Here is a 14,927-nt window from a genome sequence, read left to right as displayed (position 1 = left end):
ACTTTGAATGAAGGCAATGACGACATTCAGTTTGACTCATCTGAAGACGAGGAACAAGAAGATAGTGATCGTGATCAAGAAGGCTTTGATGACAACGCTTTAGATTCAGATTGTGAATCTAGTGTGGCTGAGAACGCTTCTGAAGTGGCTAAAGCGGTTCGTAAAGTAAGTACCTGAATAACTACTTCAACTTGCTTTTTCTTGGCTAACCTAACATTTGCTCTAGGATAAAAAGTTCAACAGCTTATGTACCAGGAGCTCAGCAAGACGTCAAGAATTCTTAGCTAAGGCTAAGCAGATGGAGTACAAGGGTCGCTCTCCTATCTCTGGCTGGGGAGTGAGATGGAATATCGATGCTGACTACCTCAAAAGGTTAAGTGATGCACGTGATGTGGGTAGTATTTCTTTTTTCATTTCTTCTTCTCTCCATCAGATCATCCTTGTGTCTCCTTATCTTACAACTTCTTGCTTGATCTGTAGGTCGTTGATGCGATTCTACTCAGTGATCAGAAAACTCGATATTACCAAGGCTTGCAAATAAGTGCTGACGAATGGGACTTGATCGAGACCCTGGTGAAGATACTACAGGTTTGTCTCTTTTGGATGCTGTTACTACTTTTTAATTTTCACTGACATCTATTTATTTGCAGGTGTTTTTGTATGCCACCAAACGAATGGAGGGCAACACAGCCACCGGTTGTATACTACTTGCCAAATACTCAGGGTTGGTTCTGGATATCGATCGCCTTGTTGATGCTTGCGAAGACTCAGACCTCAAGGCCATGCTTGTGTTAATGCGCACTAAACTCAAAGGTTATCAAGAAGAAGCAGTTGCTTCTGATGCGATTGTGATCTCAACAATCCTCAATCCTCGTTTTTGGATTCGATTTTTTGACCTTAACTACCCTGAAGAGGCTGTTCGAGCCAAAACATTATTTCGCAAAATCTTTGAGAAGGCACTTGAAGAATGGCCTGAAGAGCCTATTGACTTGGCTTCAGATGAATCGAATCAAACACCTTCCATTACCACCTCACCTTCTCCAATCTGTACCCAATTTGATGTCTTTACTACTCAAGTCACAGCTCAGTCCCCTGCTGATAAACGTCGGGAGGAGCATATCGACTATATCGAGGGGGCTCATCTTATGCTTGCTGATCAGTCGGAGCTAGAGTGGTGGAGCGTATGTTTATCCTAACTCTTTTACTGGCTTCTGAATCTGTCTCTGACTGGGTTTGTTATTACTTATAGGACCACGAGAAGGATTTCCCGGTGCTTGCATCTCTTGCCCGAGATTACCTGGGGCTATCAGGTACCTCTTGTCCTTGCGAGAGGACATTCTCTTCGGCTGCCAATATCGCAGTCCCTGGTCGGGCTTCTTTGACGGCAAGGGCTATCTCAAGGCTCGTTGGTGTACGCGAGTGGTTAAAGTCAAAGGTTTCTCTCTCGGGTTTATTTGCTGAAGCTGCGGCTTATCTTCTAGCATATGAGACTTCTAACGGTAAGGCTAGAAAGTAATTTCTTTTTATTGGCTTCTCTTCCCCTTTTCCCTATGACAAAAACTCAAAAAACTCAGAAATTCTTGTGCGCGCTCTCCAAAATAAAGATTAAATCCCTAAAAAAGTTGTCTTCTTGTGTGTGTTCTACAACACATCATAAAACTCAAAAAAAAATGTTCTTGTCTTCCTGTTTTTACTTTGTTGATCCCCACTCCACCAAGCCCATTATAACACATGCGTATTCCAATAAAGGCTTAAGACTCAAAAAAAATTGCCTGAACCCCAAAACGCTGCCTGAATGCGCTTAGAAGCGCTGCCTCGTCTAAAAAACAACCATAGCGGAGCGGAGCGGTCTTTAAATGCGCACCGCTTTAAAATCTCATAGCGCGTCGAAAATATAGCGTAGCGATTAGTCCTTTTTACATAGCGGCAAATCACTACGCTCGTGATTTTGGGTGATATAGCGGAGCGGAGCGTAGCGACGGTGGTGTTGCTACAATTGGTGCTCCCAATTTCATAAAGTTTATGCCAAAGTTTATGAAAGTGGGAAAGGTTTTAAGACACCCCAATTTCTTTTGAGCAGAAATTTACACAAACTTACAGCAAACAGAAAATTAAAACAACTATAGAAGAAAAAACATTAGATAACAATGTGAGGCAAAAAAGGAAAGAAAGGTGTCAAGACTGATATATACCATTAGTAGCACTCACCCACAAAAGAAAACAGATTATGAATCAAGGGCTTCTCAAGAAGCTGTTGATTGCTGTTGACCACTGCTGACCATCTTGTTTTACAAAACGGGAAATCTTTTTACAGCACACTACCATAAAAAAATCTCAAGGAAACACCTTAGAAATATTGACCTAAGCCCTCCTAATACAAATATCCCTACTTCAAAACACTGAGGGTACTCAAAGCAAGTTGTGCTGCCAGCATTAAATAGGTACCTGGGTGGGAAAGCAACCTAGGCTGTGAACATGATTGACAGTAGAATGTGTCATGAAATCATTTTGCACTGCACAAATGAGCCATAAAGCATATGCTACATGTGTGCAAACATCTGAGTAAATTATTAGCTATCAGCTACATACAGATCAGATCAGTTATCTCTTCATCTGGATAAGGAAATCACATGTAATACATGCTGTAATTTTGTTCAGATTGCAACAAGCATCTTGAAAAATTGACTGCATATATTACAATGGCTACTTGGGAACTATTTATGGAGCTGTTCAACAGTAGCAGAAGGGGAATCTGGTCCCTGGTACCCACCTTCCCATCTGGGGACCTCTTTAATGCTGGCAGTGTATGTATGTGTACATACTTTTTGCTACATACTGTTTCTTGGCAAGGACCACAAGGCAAAAAGTATATTGTTTTTCTTCTCTCAAAATAAGATACATGTACATACTTGCTTGGGTATCCTTACTGCTTATAACTTTGAAATTTTTGAAAAACTTGTAGAAAGCCCTTCCTGAGAAGCACAGTGTAGTGTCTTTTGTGTAAAAAACATGAGATTTGAAGGGCTGGGAGGCAAGAGTAAAAAGTTTTAGGCAATTTTTGCCCAACTTGAGCCCCCTATTGGTTCACCTTTTTGCATCTAGCATAAATGTATGCTTATACACATTATGTGGTCAAGTTTTGAAACTCTTTAATCATGGTATTTTCCATATCATTGAAGAGGATATTGGTCAAGAAGGCCATCTTGTCATCAGGGGGTTTCGAGTTGAATTTTTTACCATATTTTTACAGTACAACAACTTGTCCAAGACTGTAAAATTTACTGTCAACATAAAAAATTTGAGACATCTAAAAAGGTGTCCTGAATGCTGTCAATCATCCATTTGCAGGAAACCAAACACCACAAAATTTCAAAAACTTGTCCATTTTGCAAAGATTTTGCGCAAAAATATCCCAACTTGAAACCCCCTACATACTCTCTTTGTAGAGAATGCCGCCAAATGTTGGAACAATACGTTTACCAAGCATTTTTTCTTCACTCACTTGATTGTCTTCATCTTCTTTGGCTATTTGAAGAAGCTCTTTGGAAATTTTGATAGTTCATTTTCTTTGTGACCTTTGAACCATCTGGAAACTGAGTTTCAAATGGTTTTTGAGACCTTTAGAAAGGTCAGCTGGGTATGCATTGGGAATGATTTGCTTGTTCAACAAGCAATATTTCATTTCAAGCTTGAGCTCTAAAAAAACTCAGGGATCAAATTGGTCAAGTTTCTTTCTATGAACATGATTGTCCAACATGCTTTCAATTTAAAAACAGTCAATTTGAAAAATTCATGGTGTTAACACTTGACCAAATTTGAAAAAAAAAACATAAAACAAATGCAAACTTGACGCCCCTTATTACACCAAGTACTTCCAAACCGACTAAGGTTTGGTGTCTTTTTTGTTTGTGGTGTAAACTTTGACAATACCTCCCCTTAAGTGGTTTTTACACCTATTCTGTTGCACCACATACAGCAGTTTTAAAGAAAGAATGCCACCTCACTTGGATTTTTCCCCTTTTTTCTAAAAACGTTCCACTAAATAGTACTGACATAGATTCTATGTATGAGCAGTAGGTGTTTTATTTGAGAGTGCAAAGTTTGTGAAGGATCCTGAAAGATAAAATGTGTGCAGGGTACTCAAATTAAGTATGTGGCGCTACATACTTTTTTTTGGCCGAGAAAAAGAAAAAATATACCTTTGGCCTCGTTCTCCCCGCCAAAAAAAGTACAACTGGTCTTACGTAGAATCTACGTCAGTAAAATACTGAGTGAAACGTTGAAAGAAAAGAAAAAAACCATGAAGGGGGCTGGCATTCTTTCTCGAAACTGCTTTAATTCAGTGCCAATCGGTCATTGTAAAAATCCCCCTGCCCGTACAGTAAAAAGTGTCAAGTGCTGGAAATTTCTAAGGTGACGCAAGATTGAGATTTGTGGTCTCCGCCACAACCTTAAAATCCTGGGTTATAATTTGCACAATTCTATGATGATCTGCTTCTCGGGGAAAGATACCGGAGGTATGGTAACTTTGCCATGCCATCCGATGAAATCCAGTCAAGTGATTTGAGAGAATGGCTCGACCTTGACGATGCTGATACATATTGGATACGTGCCGTTATAGAGGGTCACACCTCTTTATGAATCATGCTTCAAAAGCTAAAGCAACGTGAGATTAGTGCCCAGCAGCTCTTGAGCTAAAGAGAAAATTAATACCTTGCAAGCCAAGGCAACAAACCTTTACTCGTGCTTTCCCCAATCTATCTCTCAGAAATCTCTGGTCGTCTTGGTATTCACCTCTGACCTAATCACACCTCATTAATCTCGATCAATAGCTTCTCAACCCACACAGAACAAAGTTGTGTCCACATTTACATCTTGTCCAGATTTATCCTCTGTCAATTTGTCCCTATCGCTTCACTTCAACTTCAAAGCATTCAACTACAAAGCCCTCTCACTTTCTCCACGGAGGCCAGTTATTACGTCAGATTTTAATCTCAACAGGTTAACAAACTTCATTCAATCCTCATGGCGCCTGATCCGATTTCCAACAACATCGTCTTCAAATACGGTGATAGGATGATCCTGACGGAAGCTCCCCGAAGCCTTCATGTAAGTAAAACGCTTAATGAAACAGAAAGCTTTGATATCTTGAGACTTGGTTCCTGACGCTTGCACTTCACAGGCTGCCCAGCGTGACGTACGAGAACTTTTCAAACTCGAGACCACTGATGTGATTGAATTCTTCTTGCGTGTTCCCGATCATGGCTTGGCTGAACTATCCAAATCAAGCTGGCGAAATCTACAATATGGATCAGTAATCGAGATGACCACAACGCTCCACGAGAAACATGGGTCTTTGTCTTTACCCGACAATGCTTTGATGCGGTCTGATTTCGGTAAGTCGACGTTTACTCTTCGGAGTTTTATCCTCTGAAGACATCAACTGACAAGCAAGTGGAAACTGCAGAAACACATTCCAACAGATCCTCTTGGACCGATAAAACGGCAGTCGATCCAATAGAACCCCATGATTCTGAGCTTGAACACCCTGAACAGACGAGTGGTGAGTCACATATAGAATGTGAATACAAAGTCTCACCAATTTCCTCTTGAATTTGGCTTATAAGTATCCTCATTTTTCCATTCAACTAGGTGCCGATTTTTTCGAGGTTCTCACAGATCCGATGACTTCTGTCCAAGTGGAACTACCCAGTGAAAAGGGACTCGTAGAAACACTAGAAGTGAAATTACGTCGCTCTCAAGGATTTCAAGTCTTGTTTGGAGACCTTTCTTATAAGCTTTGTGTACCAACAGAGCATTTACAACTTTGGTTAAATCGTGGAAGAAAACTCAAAAGAATCTCACCTACGAAATCTGTTGAGGACTTAGGAATAATTGATGGAGATAAGATTCGAGTTCGAATTCGAATCATCTCTACACCAAAGATTTCTTCACCAAAATCTTCAGAATTTCCTATCACTTGGACTGAAGGTTTCTTAAAACCTACTTTCGCTTTTCCTATGTTGAATGGTTCATGCCTTCCCAAGAGTCCAGCCTTTGGAAGGAGTGAGCGGATATGCAATCGTTCGCCTGCCTTATCCCCAAAGTGATTATCATCTTGAAAAACGTCGGTGACGTGATTTTGATCACAGATATATCCGCTTAATTTATACAAATCACAAATGGCGTTGTTAAAATATTCCCTTCAGTGAGAGAGGTACAAGACAATAAAACTTCAAAAACATCTGTTTGTTAGATCCAAGTTTTGTAACCGCATGTGCTCTCAAGAGTTTTGTTTATATTGTTTTATTTCATCTTCTTCTGCCTCTATCTGCATGTAAATCACTAGTATTCAATCATTTTTTTGTATCAAGCATATCGTGTCATGTACCCTTATCGTTTTTATATAATTGTAATCATGATATCATAGCAATTGATGCATTTTTACTTGTATGGTGTTTTCTTCTTGTTTTCGTGTTTCTCCTTACGAGTTTGATAGTATTGTACTGAGAAATTGATGTGATGAATAACACACAAGACAAACTAGTCTGTTTGGGATTACAGATGCCCAAATATTGAGCTTGACGCCGCAGAGGCGTCTAATTTTGACGTTTGGGGTTTGCACAAGGTAAAGAGATTCAACAAGAAATGTCTCAGTTGTTAGGAAGATGCTATTAGTATGGTTCTCTGTGAGACTTCTACGTTGATTTTGGGCCGATTCAGAGACCCAAAATCCAATGAAACATCCCCCAAGAATCAGACAACAAGACAGATACTCATGAAGAGGTCAGGCGTACTATCAATGCTCAAAAGTCAAGGAGTCTTAATCTTTGGGATTGATCACCGAGAACTGTTTGGGATAGAAAGTGAGCCCTTCTGGTCTTATTACCAACATACCTCAGAATGTTTGGAGCGGAAATATTCAGATTTGTAATGTGAGAGTAATTTTCAAGGTCCTTGCAGTTAGTGTATTGGCGCCATGTTATAGGAAGCCTTGTCCTTGAATAGACAATCATAAGCAGTTAAAAGAATCCATGCATGGTATTCAGAAATGAGGTCTCAGCAGTTAATATTCATTCCTTTGATCGACCATAAAAAATGGTCCAATTGTCTGTAATAGATTATAAGCAATGTCCTAAAACCACACATGTCCATCATAAAGCTAAACAAAAAAAGTAATAGAAGATATCCCGAAAGGAAATAAACAAAAAATAATAAAAAATGTCTTTAGATCAATCAAAAACGAATCATATAATATGCTAGACTGACGATATACAAGAGATAAAAGGAAAAAAAAGGATGCATATATTATACAGAGTGATGATTTATAAATCGTAAAGAGGTAAAGGAAAAATAATAAATGCATAAATCGTGACAAAGTCGTAATTATTCAAGGATAGAGAGGTACCAAAACGATTTAGGCTATTAAACCATTAACAGTAACAAGATCAACCGAGCTCAACGCTTTAACAGGTCCAAAAACTTTCCAAGGAGGTTTAGATTCTTTAAATAGACTCCAAGAATTTCTAATCAATCTATTAGAGGGTTGAGGAAGTTGAGAATCATTGGAGCGAACTTGATTTTCTAATCTTAATTTTTGAATTCTAAACTCTAAATCATTTCCCATAATTTGACCAGTTTTTTCAAAATAGTTCATTTCAATTAACATATCTTTAAATCTTTCACTTGGGGTTGGTTTGGAAAACTTTGATTCAAATGCCCATGAAACGTGATATTCTGGTGATTGATTATCAGGGATTCTAAGTTCTGATAATAATACTTTTAAATGATCAAATACTAATGAATCTGATTTGATTGAATGATTGTCTGATATTGAAGTTGTTGTGTTGATTTCAGATTCTTTCGGTTCAGCTTGTAGAGAACATTCGACGGATGAAAATGATAAAGCGTCTTCTTGATCTTCATTTTCCGAGTCCTCCGGGAGGTGATTAATGCTTGTGATATCGTTGTGTGGAATTTGAATGTTAAGCTCAGACCTTGTCTCGTCTACAGACTCATTTAGCGTGATGGAAGGGAAACCTCTTGAAGTATCCGACTTTTGTGAAGAGATAAAGTCGTGAGATGCATCATCTGTTGAGATGCTAAGAGAACTTTTTTCGTCGAAAGAAAATTTCGATGTCCAACTTCCATCAGATGTTGAAGTCGACTCAGTGTCGCTTTGAGATGAATAAGAATTTCCATCCGAAACCAAGCAAAAGCAGAATTTCTTTTGCCTGGGGATGAAAGAGTTCTGACCCGTCAAGTGGCGTGGAGTGTAAATGTTCCTGTTGCCGCTCTATTACGAGAAAACAGAACATTGCTCAATGAAACTGAATATGAATCGGCAGAGTAGTAAAAATACTGACCTCCATGGCATTGGTGGCCTTGAAAGATCTTTGAACGTTAGCCATGTGTGATGTTTGATAGCCGGATTGGCGAAGATACGACAGTGAAAAAGAGCTGAGGAGACGTATTGCAAAGCAAGTGACAGAAAAGATGAGTTGAGGAAAGGGTGGAAACGATATCTGGAATCGAACGAACAAGGATATATAAGCGGAAGTTCAATTCCTTTTGATTAAGCAGGCCAAGTTGAAATAAGATCAAGAGAGGAAAGGCGTTCTGTGCAGTTGTCGCACTGACACCAGTTCGTTTCAGAATCTCGACGGTTAACCACTCACAGCCAATTGCGGCCTTTCACTTGAAACTGCTGGGTTCCTAAGAGTAGATAAAGTCACAGAAGCCTGATTATCGAGAAGTGTGCAGGAAATGAAGTAACGGACAAAGGTCGCATAGAGCTTTATGATATGTATCATTGTTTGTATACAGTTTTATTCCCTCGGACCTCGTTCAACCAATGCTCTAGAGCAGCTAGCACAGGAAACATGAGATCCAAGCTCTTGATCAAGCTTGATCACCACTGCTGTCATGCGAAGACAAACACATGACCATTTCATAACTCAAGTCACGAGAGTAGGGAATTTTGAATTGATACACATCATGTCAATTCCATAGCAAGCATCTCCTATCGTGATTCGTCTCGGTAAGTGGCCCGGCACAGTAAATTTTACCGTCCCAAGGCTCAAAATCACCGATCGTGTCCAAAGTACACATCTGGGTACACCAGCAGGTCATTATTTTGATTGATCAACCGGCTTTTGCTCCGGTTGATTTTTTTTCCTTGACTGGTGAAGAACATGTTTGGAGCGAGCCCTTCCCAACTGTGCTGCAACAGGAGCTCTCCCCCGGTTTGTCAGCCGGATTCAACCGGAGAAAATCCCGAGATTGAGCGGAAAAACACTCGGTTGTGGTCCTCAAGTCACGCTGGCTCAGAGTCACAATACCGCTTGCTGTTGTTCAACCACCCTCAAGTGGTTGAAAACCCCTTTTCCATCACAATGCACACATTTATGTTTGTTTCATGGTGTTCATATCAATTAATACCAGGCTGAGCCACTCATTTCCCTGAAAGAACAAGTATCACATTTCAAGACAATGCTAAAACAATACAATGATGAGGGCTATAAAAGAAATGAAAGATACAAGTGAGGGCTGCACGTGAAGGGAATACAGTTACAAGTGAGGGCCCTGAGTGTTGGCCAGATCATTACAATGAGAACAATATGCTGCAGCTATAGATTGGGAGGAGATGGAAAAAGTTGAAAAGCTAAAAGTATGGTCCAGAGACAAACATCACAGAGTTTGTTTTCTGTTTATTTCTGGTGTTTCTTCCCCAGGGCCTGAAGTCTGGCATTGACAATAAGGGCCACCCTGTGAGCTGCTCATTACATTCAATCTTTAGCAGGGTTCCAATCAAAAACCTTGAGATTGTCCGCAGCGGAGTTCCAGAGCCAAGAATGCAATGCTCAAGCGCAAGTATCGTCATCCTGGTTTTTCATTCCTCTGATAAACCTAATGAAAACAGGGTCAAAGATCACAACCCAAACCGATCCAATGTACCAAAAAAACTGCACAAAGAATACTATGATCTCTTAAGATTCATTCAATTTAAATTTTCCAACAAACCAGATCCACAAGCTTCAACATCAATCACTTCTTTAGGAGTATTACAACTCAACACAATATAATCCTTTTTTTTAATCTGTACCATATCTTCAATCCTAATCCTAATCGATCAAATCATTCAATCAAAAACTCATGTTCAGTTTCAACAATCTCATTTCTCAAATCACTTCATCAAAATCTTTAAAACTAACCCTATTCCATGAAACTCTGAAGGAAAACAATCATCATGAGGTACATATATACCTGGTTCAATAGTAATCACTGAACCCGACTTGAGCCTGTTGATGATATCAAACAATCATTATCACCAACATCAAATCTACTCAAGCTAGATGAAGATCACATACTGAGTCGTTCTATCCAAAGTAGGGGTATCATGTAAGTCTGTCCCAACTGGATGTCCAATATAATGAGGATACAACTGTTCCAGAGTTCCAGGTACTTTAAGATCGAAACCAAGTTGTGAAAGCGCACTACGTAATAATTGACAACTTGCTCGATGTAAACTGCTTAAAGAAACACTTTCTTCTTCAGTACAACGACTGATCAAATCTTTCTGAACACTCAGAACAGCTTCATATAAATCTCGTTGAGGGGATGTAAATTTGCCATCGTTTCCACTCGGGAAAGAACGAGTGATATCCGCCAAATAACCTGCATATTCGAATCCTGCATCTAAGAGAACCATTTGGTTTCCAGCTTGTAGCATACGATCATTAGCAGTATAATGAACTGTAAGTGCAGCATCTCCAGCTGCACAAACAGGTACATAACCCATCCGACCTCCAAAGCCCACAGGATCTCCTTGACAAGTTGTTTCGAATGCTCGAACTAAATCATATTCAGTTTGTGATTTGTGTTCTGATGTTTGTGCAGCGAGTCGCATGGCAGCCTTGTGACCCCGAGCCGTGATATCGCAAGCTTTTCGGAGTAACTTGAGCTCAGCTGGTGATTTGATCATCTTCAATGGAACGAGTTTACGTTTCAAAGACTCGATAGGTCGATATTTTGATGACTTTTTACTTCGAGAGCGTATCTGACGCATCGGTGCAGTTGCTAGAACATTCAAACATGCCTCTATATCGTTTTGATTTCGAGAATTACGAAACGGCGAACTGAGAAGACTGATCAGATCAGCATCTTGAGATGCACTAGGTGAAAAAAAGTTCATCAAGCTCGATCCACTTTTTCGTATACGCATCAGAGATTCGGCATCGTCAGGTAAGTCAAGATAAATGGGTATATTTGTTGATTGAGTGAGTAAAGGTCGTAGCTTGGTGGCAAGTTGATCGATATCAAAGGCCTGTTCATACACCAACTCATCAGTCAAGTGCTGATCGAAAATTGAGGTCACTGGGTACCTTATCAGCTGCAAACCACCGAACTACACCCTCAACTCCCGTTCTAGCACCTTCCCATAACTCTTTAGAAAGATCTTTCGGACGGACGAACAAAGTCATCTCATAACCTTTTTCGCTATTGCCCTTTTCTAGGCCGAAACAAAGTCAGTTTAATGACGAGTCGAGTAAGATCGAAAGAAGAACTGACCAAGGACCAAGCAAGAATCCGGTTCTTGAAATCCGGTCAGATACCAGAAATCACTAGATTGTCGAAATGGATAGCTATATTGAAAATTCAATAATTCAATCCCAAAATAACCAAAAAGAATAGCCCTGTAACCCTAGCTCGAATTCAGACCTACAAGACATGATGAGCCATCCACTGCAACCGACCACCAGCTAAAATCACCACACTCCCATCCTCGAGTTTGTCCATCAATTTCTTCCTCCGGTCAGCATACTCTCTAGCAGTGATCCCAATAGTCGTTTCATCTGATTTTAAAAGGTGGGGATGAGTAAACGGAAGTGGTTGACCAAAGTATTCTCTAGGAGATGTAGTTTCGCTTGAAGGAACTTTTGAAGAAACAGCAACAGGACTTGAAGATTGATAACGAACTGAAAAGAAAAGTGTTGAAGATTATCAATCTATTAAAACATCTTGACAGATAGAACTGGAATCGTATGTACAAAAAAGCTTACTGAAATTGTGATTCCCTAGGCACGCTTCTCGAAGCTTGAGTGGTTGAGCTGAACATTCAAGTCTTGAAGTTCTCCATTTATTTCTCGAACGGTTACAGAATGCTTTGAGAGTGAGCATTGTCTCAAGTTTTGGTGGTAGTGAACAATGTACTGATCGAGTGATCGAAGTCGATAAAAAAAATTGGTGTGGGGAACGGTGGCGAGCTCCGCATACATGGTGAAGATGATAGCTTGAGATAGGCGCGCCCCTGCCTGCTCGGCGGAAAACGGCACAGCCTGACACGCACTTGCCCTTCACACCAAGGTTTCTCGGCAACTTGCTACTGCCAAAGGCTTATGAATTTCAGCCCGAACCTTCAAATTGGATGTTCTTTCTCAAAACTCAACATTCCAAGCTTGTAAGATGATGTTTGGGATGCACAGCCTGGCCGCTTTCCATCTGTAACTTTTCTAAATGATCAGATTACAACTCTTTTTTCTTTTTTCTCCTTTGTTTTTTTATTATCAAATTGAAAGTTCCACTCAAAAACAACACCTGGACAATCAATGGATAACTGCAGATCAATGTTTGAGAAAAGCTATACATACACAGACATAAGACTGAGGATCTCAAATGTTCAAGATGTTAAGTTTTGAGTGAGAACATTGGATTTGGGCATTTGTGGTATCTGTCTGAAGTTCACAAGCCTTTGACAGTAGCAGCCATATTGATATTGGAATCCTTTGATACTTGATTATTGCAATTTTCCGGAGCTTGATGTAAGATCTCCTTGAAAGAAAAAACTCATCAAATCACTTTAATTATCCTGAAAGAAAAAAGAGCTCCTTCATCCACAGTGCCCGTGGAGAACTTGAAGGCCCCCGACATCGGGGGCCCTTTGATACCTTGCAAAGGACTCACAAAAATGCTTGCAATTCTTTCCACACTGATGTCAAGGGCTGAGCTTACCCATCCTCATTGCCAGACTCAGGTATTGGCCTGAGGAACATCTAGTATTCCATCAACAAGGATGAGGCAGAATGAGCCGTCCTACCCTGAGACAAACCCATGTGGGATTGGTCACAAATTCATGGATGCCAAGAAGCACCAGTTGTGCCAAAACAACAAAACAATAAGATACCCCGTGTAGGCCTGTTCAAGGCCCTGTCCCTGCCCAAAATGCTGACTTGATCCCATCATTTCCTGGCTTTGGCTACCTTCTTACTTTACCAATGGCGCAGAGATCTTGCATCAAGAGTGAAGAACTGTCAAAATCCCAGACATTCAGGAAGTTGACTCGGCTTTTTGGAACCGTACAGTTACCTTTACAAAACAACCACAATAATGAAAATCAGACACCCAGTACTTCTAGTTCAACTACAATAGATTCACCTTACATACATCCATCCAACACCATGGGCAAACTCATCAAACAATGATATATCACCATCATACTTTGAATTTGAACCAACTCCTACAAATTATACTCAAGTTTGGTGAGTGAATCATCAATAAAAGCTTAGTGAGCCAATCAGTTAGGCTCTCAATCAAATGACTATGAAATGTTGATACAATAAAAATAGCCTCAATGATTATTCATGCATTTATCTGGGCTGGCGTTCAATTCAAAGTAGAAGAGTGGCAAAAGTTTCTTATCAATTACGGGATACCTTACCGGTTGTGGCTTCTCCGGCTTTTCAACTACAGCTCGCTCACCCTGGATGTCCCTTGAGGTCTTTGTGATTTGCCTTTATTTGATTCTCTTTCTTACTCTCATCCTCACCTCCAACGCAAAGCTGGAATTCCCAGACATGCTCAACAGGTTTAAAAATGATACAGATTATGACAGTGATGGGTTTGTATTCTTCATGGGGTGGTCTCTGGTAACATTGGCTTTGGGGGCCAAAATATCAGTGTATCTAGCTGACAAAATCAAACAGCCCACTTCAAATGGCCCAAAGCCCTCTTCTACAGTACTTTGATTAGCTACGTCCTAGGTTTTATATGAAATGTTGCCCTATCCACTGTAAGTGTTTCTTCTTGCAAAGGTTGGGACACTTGTCAAAACTTATCATGTTCTAGACTTTACCGCCTCTGGACAATTGTTCAATGTTAAGGACACATTTAGTGAATTTGATATTGCACCTTGCCCTTGAACGGCGGCGCTATTGAGTTTGTGCTGTCTCCTAGTCTAAATGACTCTTGAAGATGTTGCTTAGTTGTCTTCCGCTAGTTGTGATACATGGCTCATGGCTCGAGATTGTGGATGTCCCCTTGTGCATGTTTGGTGTAAAGTCAGCACTGAACATTGCATTCCTTGAATGGCCACTGGATTACTGGTTGGATGTGGTATCCTTGCTGCAGTGGTCATCAATATCAAAGAAAACATCTTCACAGAAAAAAAATTATCACTTTGGGTAGCTATGTACTTTTTGTAAGTAGTCTCAGAATCTCTCTCTTATCCCTTGATTGCGATTACACACAACATCTTAAGTTTAAGAATGCAAAAAACTGATTTTCAAGACTGATTTATTGATTTGCCTTGTTTCTCACTTGTTGGGTAGATTTGCTATCTTGTACCAGTTGCAATATACTTCTGCTGCAACAAGGATGTCCTTCAATACAATGGAAGTAATGCGTGGAATCTTTGTGATTTGCGCTGGCCTTGTGCTTGGATCACAAGTTCAAATACAGATATTTCATTCCTTGTACAACCACATTTTCAGTGTGGTGAACTTTGAAAAAACTTGTCACACCGCGGGAATGATTAAGTTCAAACCCCAATTGAGCGAAGCTGCGGTGGCCAAGTCCGCAACTTTGCTCAATCACAGATCTCGTTCACATCACGTTCACAATTTGTTCACCAGGTTTCCCTCCAGTTAACC

At 40.2% G+C, this 14,927-nt stretch overlaps 3 protein-coding genes across 3 annotated transcripts; 1 reads left to right on the top strand and 2 right to left on the bottom strand.

Moving 5' to 3' along the window:
- Positions 1-5,025: 5,025 nt before the first annotated feature.
- On the top strand, positions 5,026-6,110 carry MELLADRAFT_69921 (uncharacterized protein; the record flags this gene model as incomplete). The annotated part of the gene is made up of 4 exons (XM_007419133.1): positions 5,026-5,109; positions 5,183-5,396; positions 5,468-5,563; positions 5,653-6,110. The coding sequence occupies 4 exons, from the start codon at positions 5,026-5,028 to the stop codon at positions 6,108-6,110; spliced, it is 852 nt and encodes a 283-aa protein (XP_007419195.1).
- Positions 6,111-7,040: 930 nt separating this feature from the next.
- Positions 7,041-8,616, bottom strand: MELLADRAFT_73721 (uncharacterized protein; the record flags this gene model as incomplete). Its single annotated transcript, XM_007419128.1, has 3 exons — positions 7,041-8,296; positions 8,367-8,460; positions 8,542-8,616. 2 exons carry the CDS (start codon positions 8,409-8,411, stop codon positions 7,418-7,420), a joined length of 924 nt encoding a protein of 307 aa, XP_007419190.1.
- A 1,384-nt stretch (positions 8,617-10,000) lies between these two features.
- On the bottom strand, positions 10,001-12,180 carry MELLADRAFT_85093 (X-Pro aminopeptidase; the record flags this gene model as incomplete). The annotated part of the gene is made up of 7 exons (XM_007419127.1): positions 10,001-10,124; positions 10,215-10,301; positions 10,371-11,326; positions 11,385-11,512; positions 11,572-11,645; positions 11,726-11,978; positions 12,063-12,180. The coding sequence occupies 7 exons, from the start codon at positions 12,178-12,180 to the stop codon at positions 10,001-10,003; spliced, it is 1,740 nt and encodes a 579-aa protein (XP_007419189.1).
- Between the last annotated feature and the right edge of the window lie 2,747 nt (positions 12,181-14,927).

This window comes from Melampsora larici-populina (assembly GCF_000204055.1).
Source record: "Melampsora larici-populina 98AG31 unplaced genomic scaffold MELLAscaffold_132, whole genome shotgun sequence".
NCBI lineage: Eukaryota > Fungi > Basidiomycota > Pucciniomycetes > Pucciniales > Melampsoraceae > Melampsora > Melampsora laricis-populina.
This window is presented reverse-complemented; position numbering and strand designations above follow the sequence as displayed.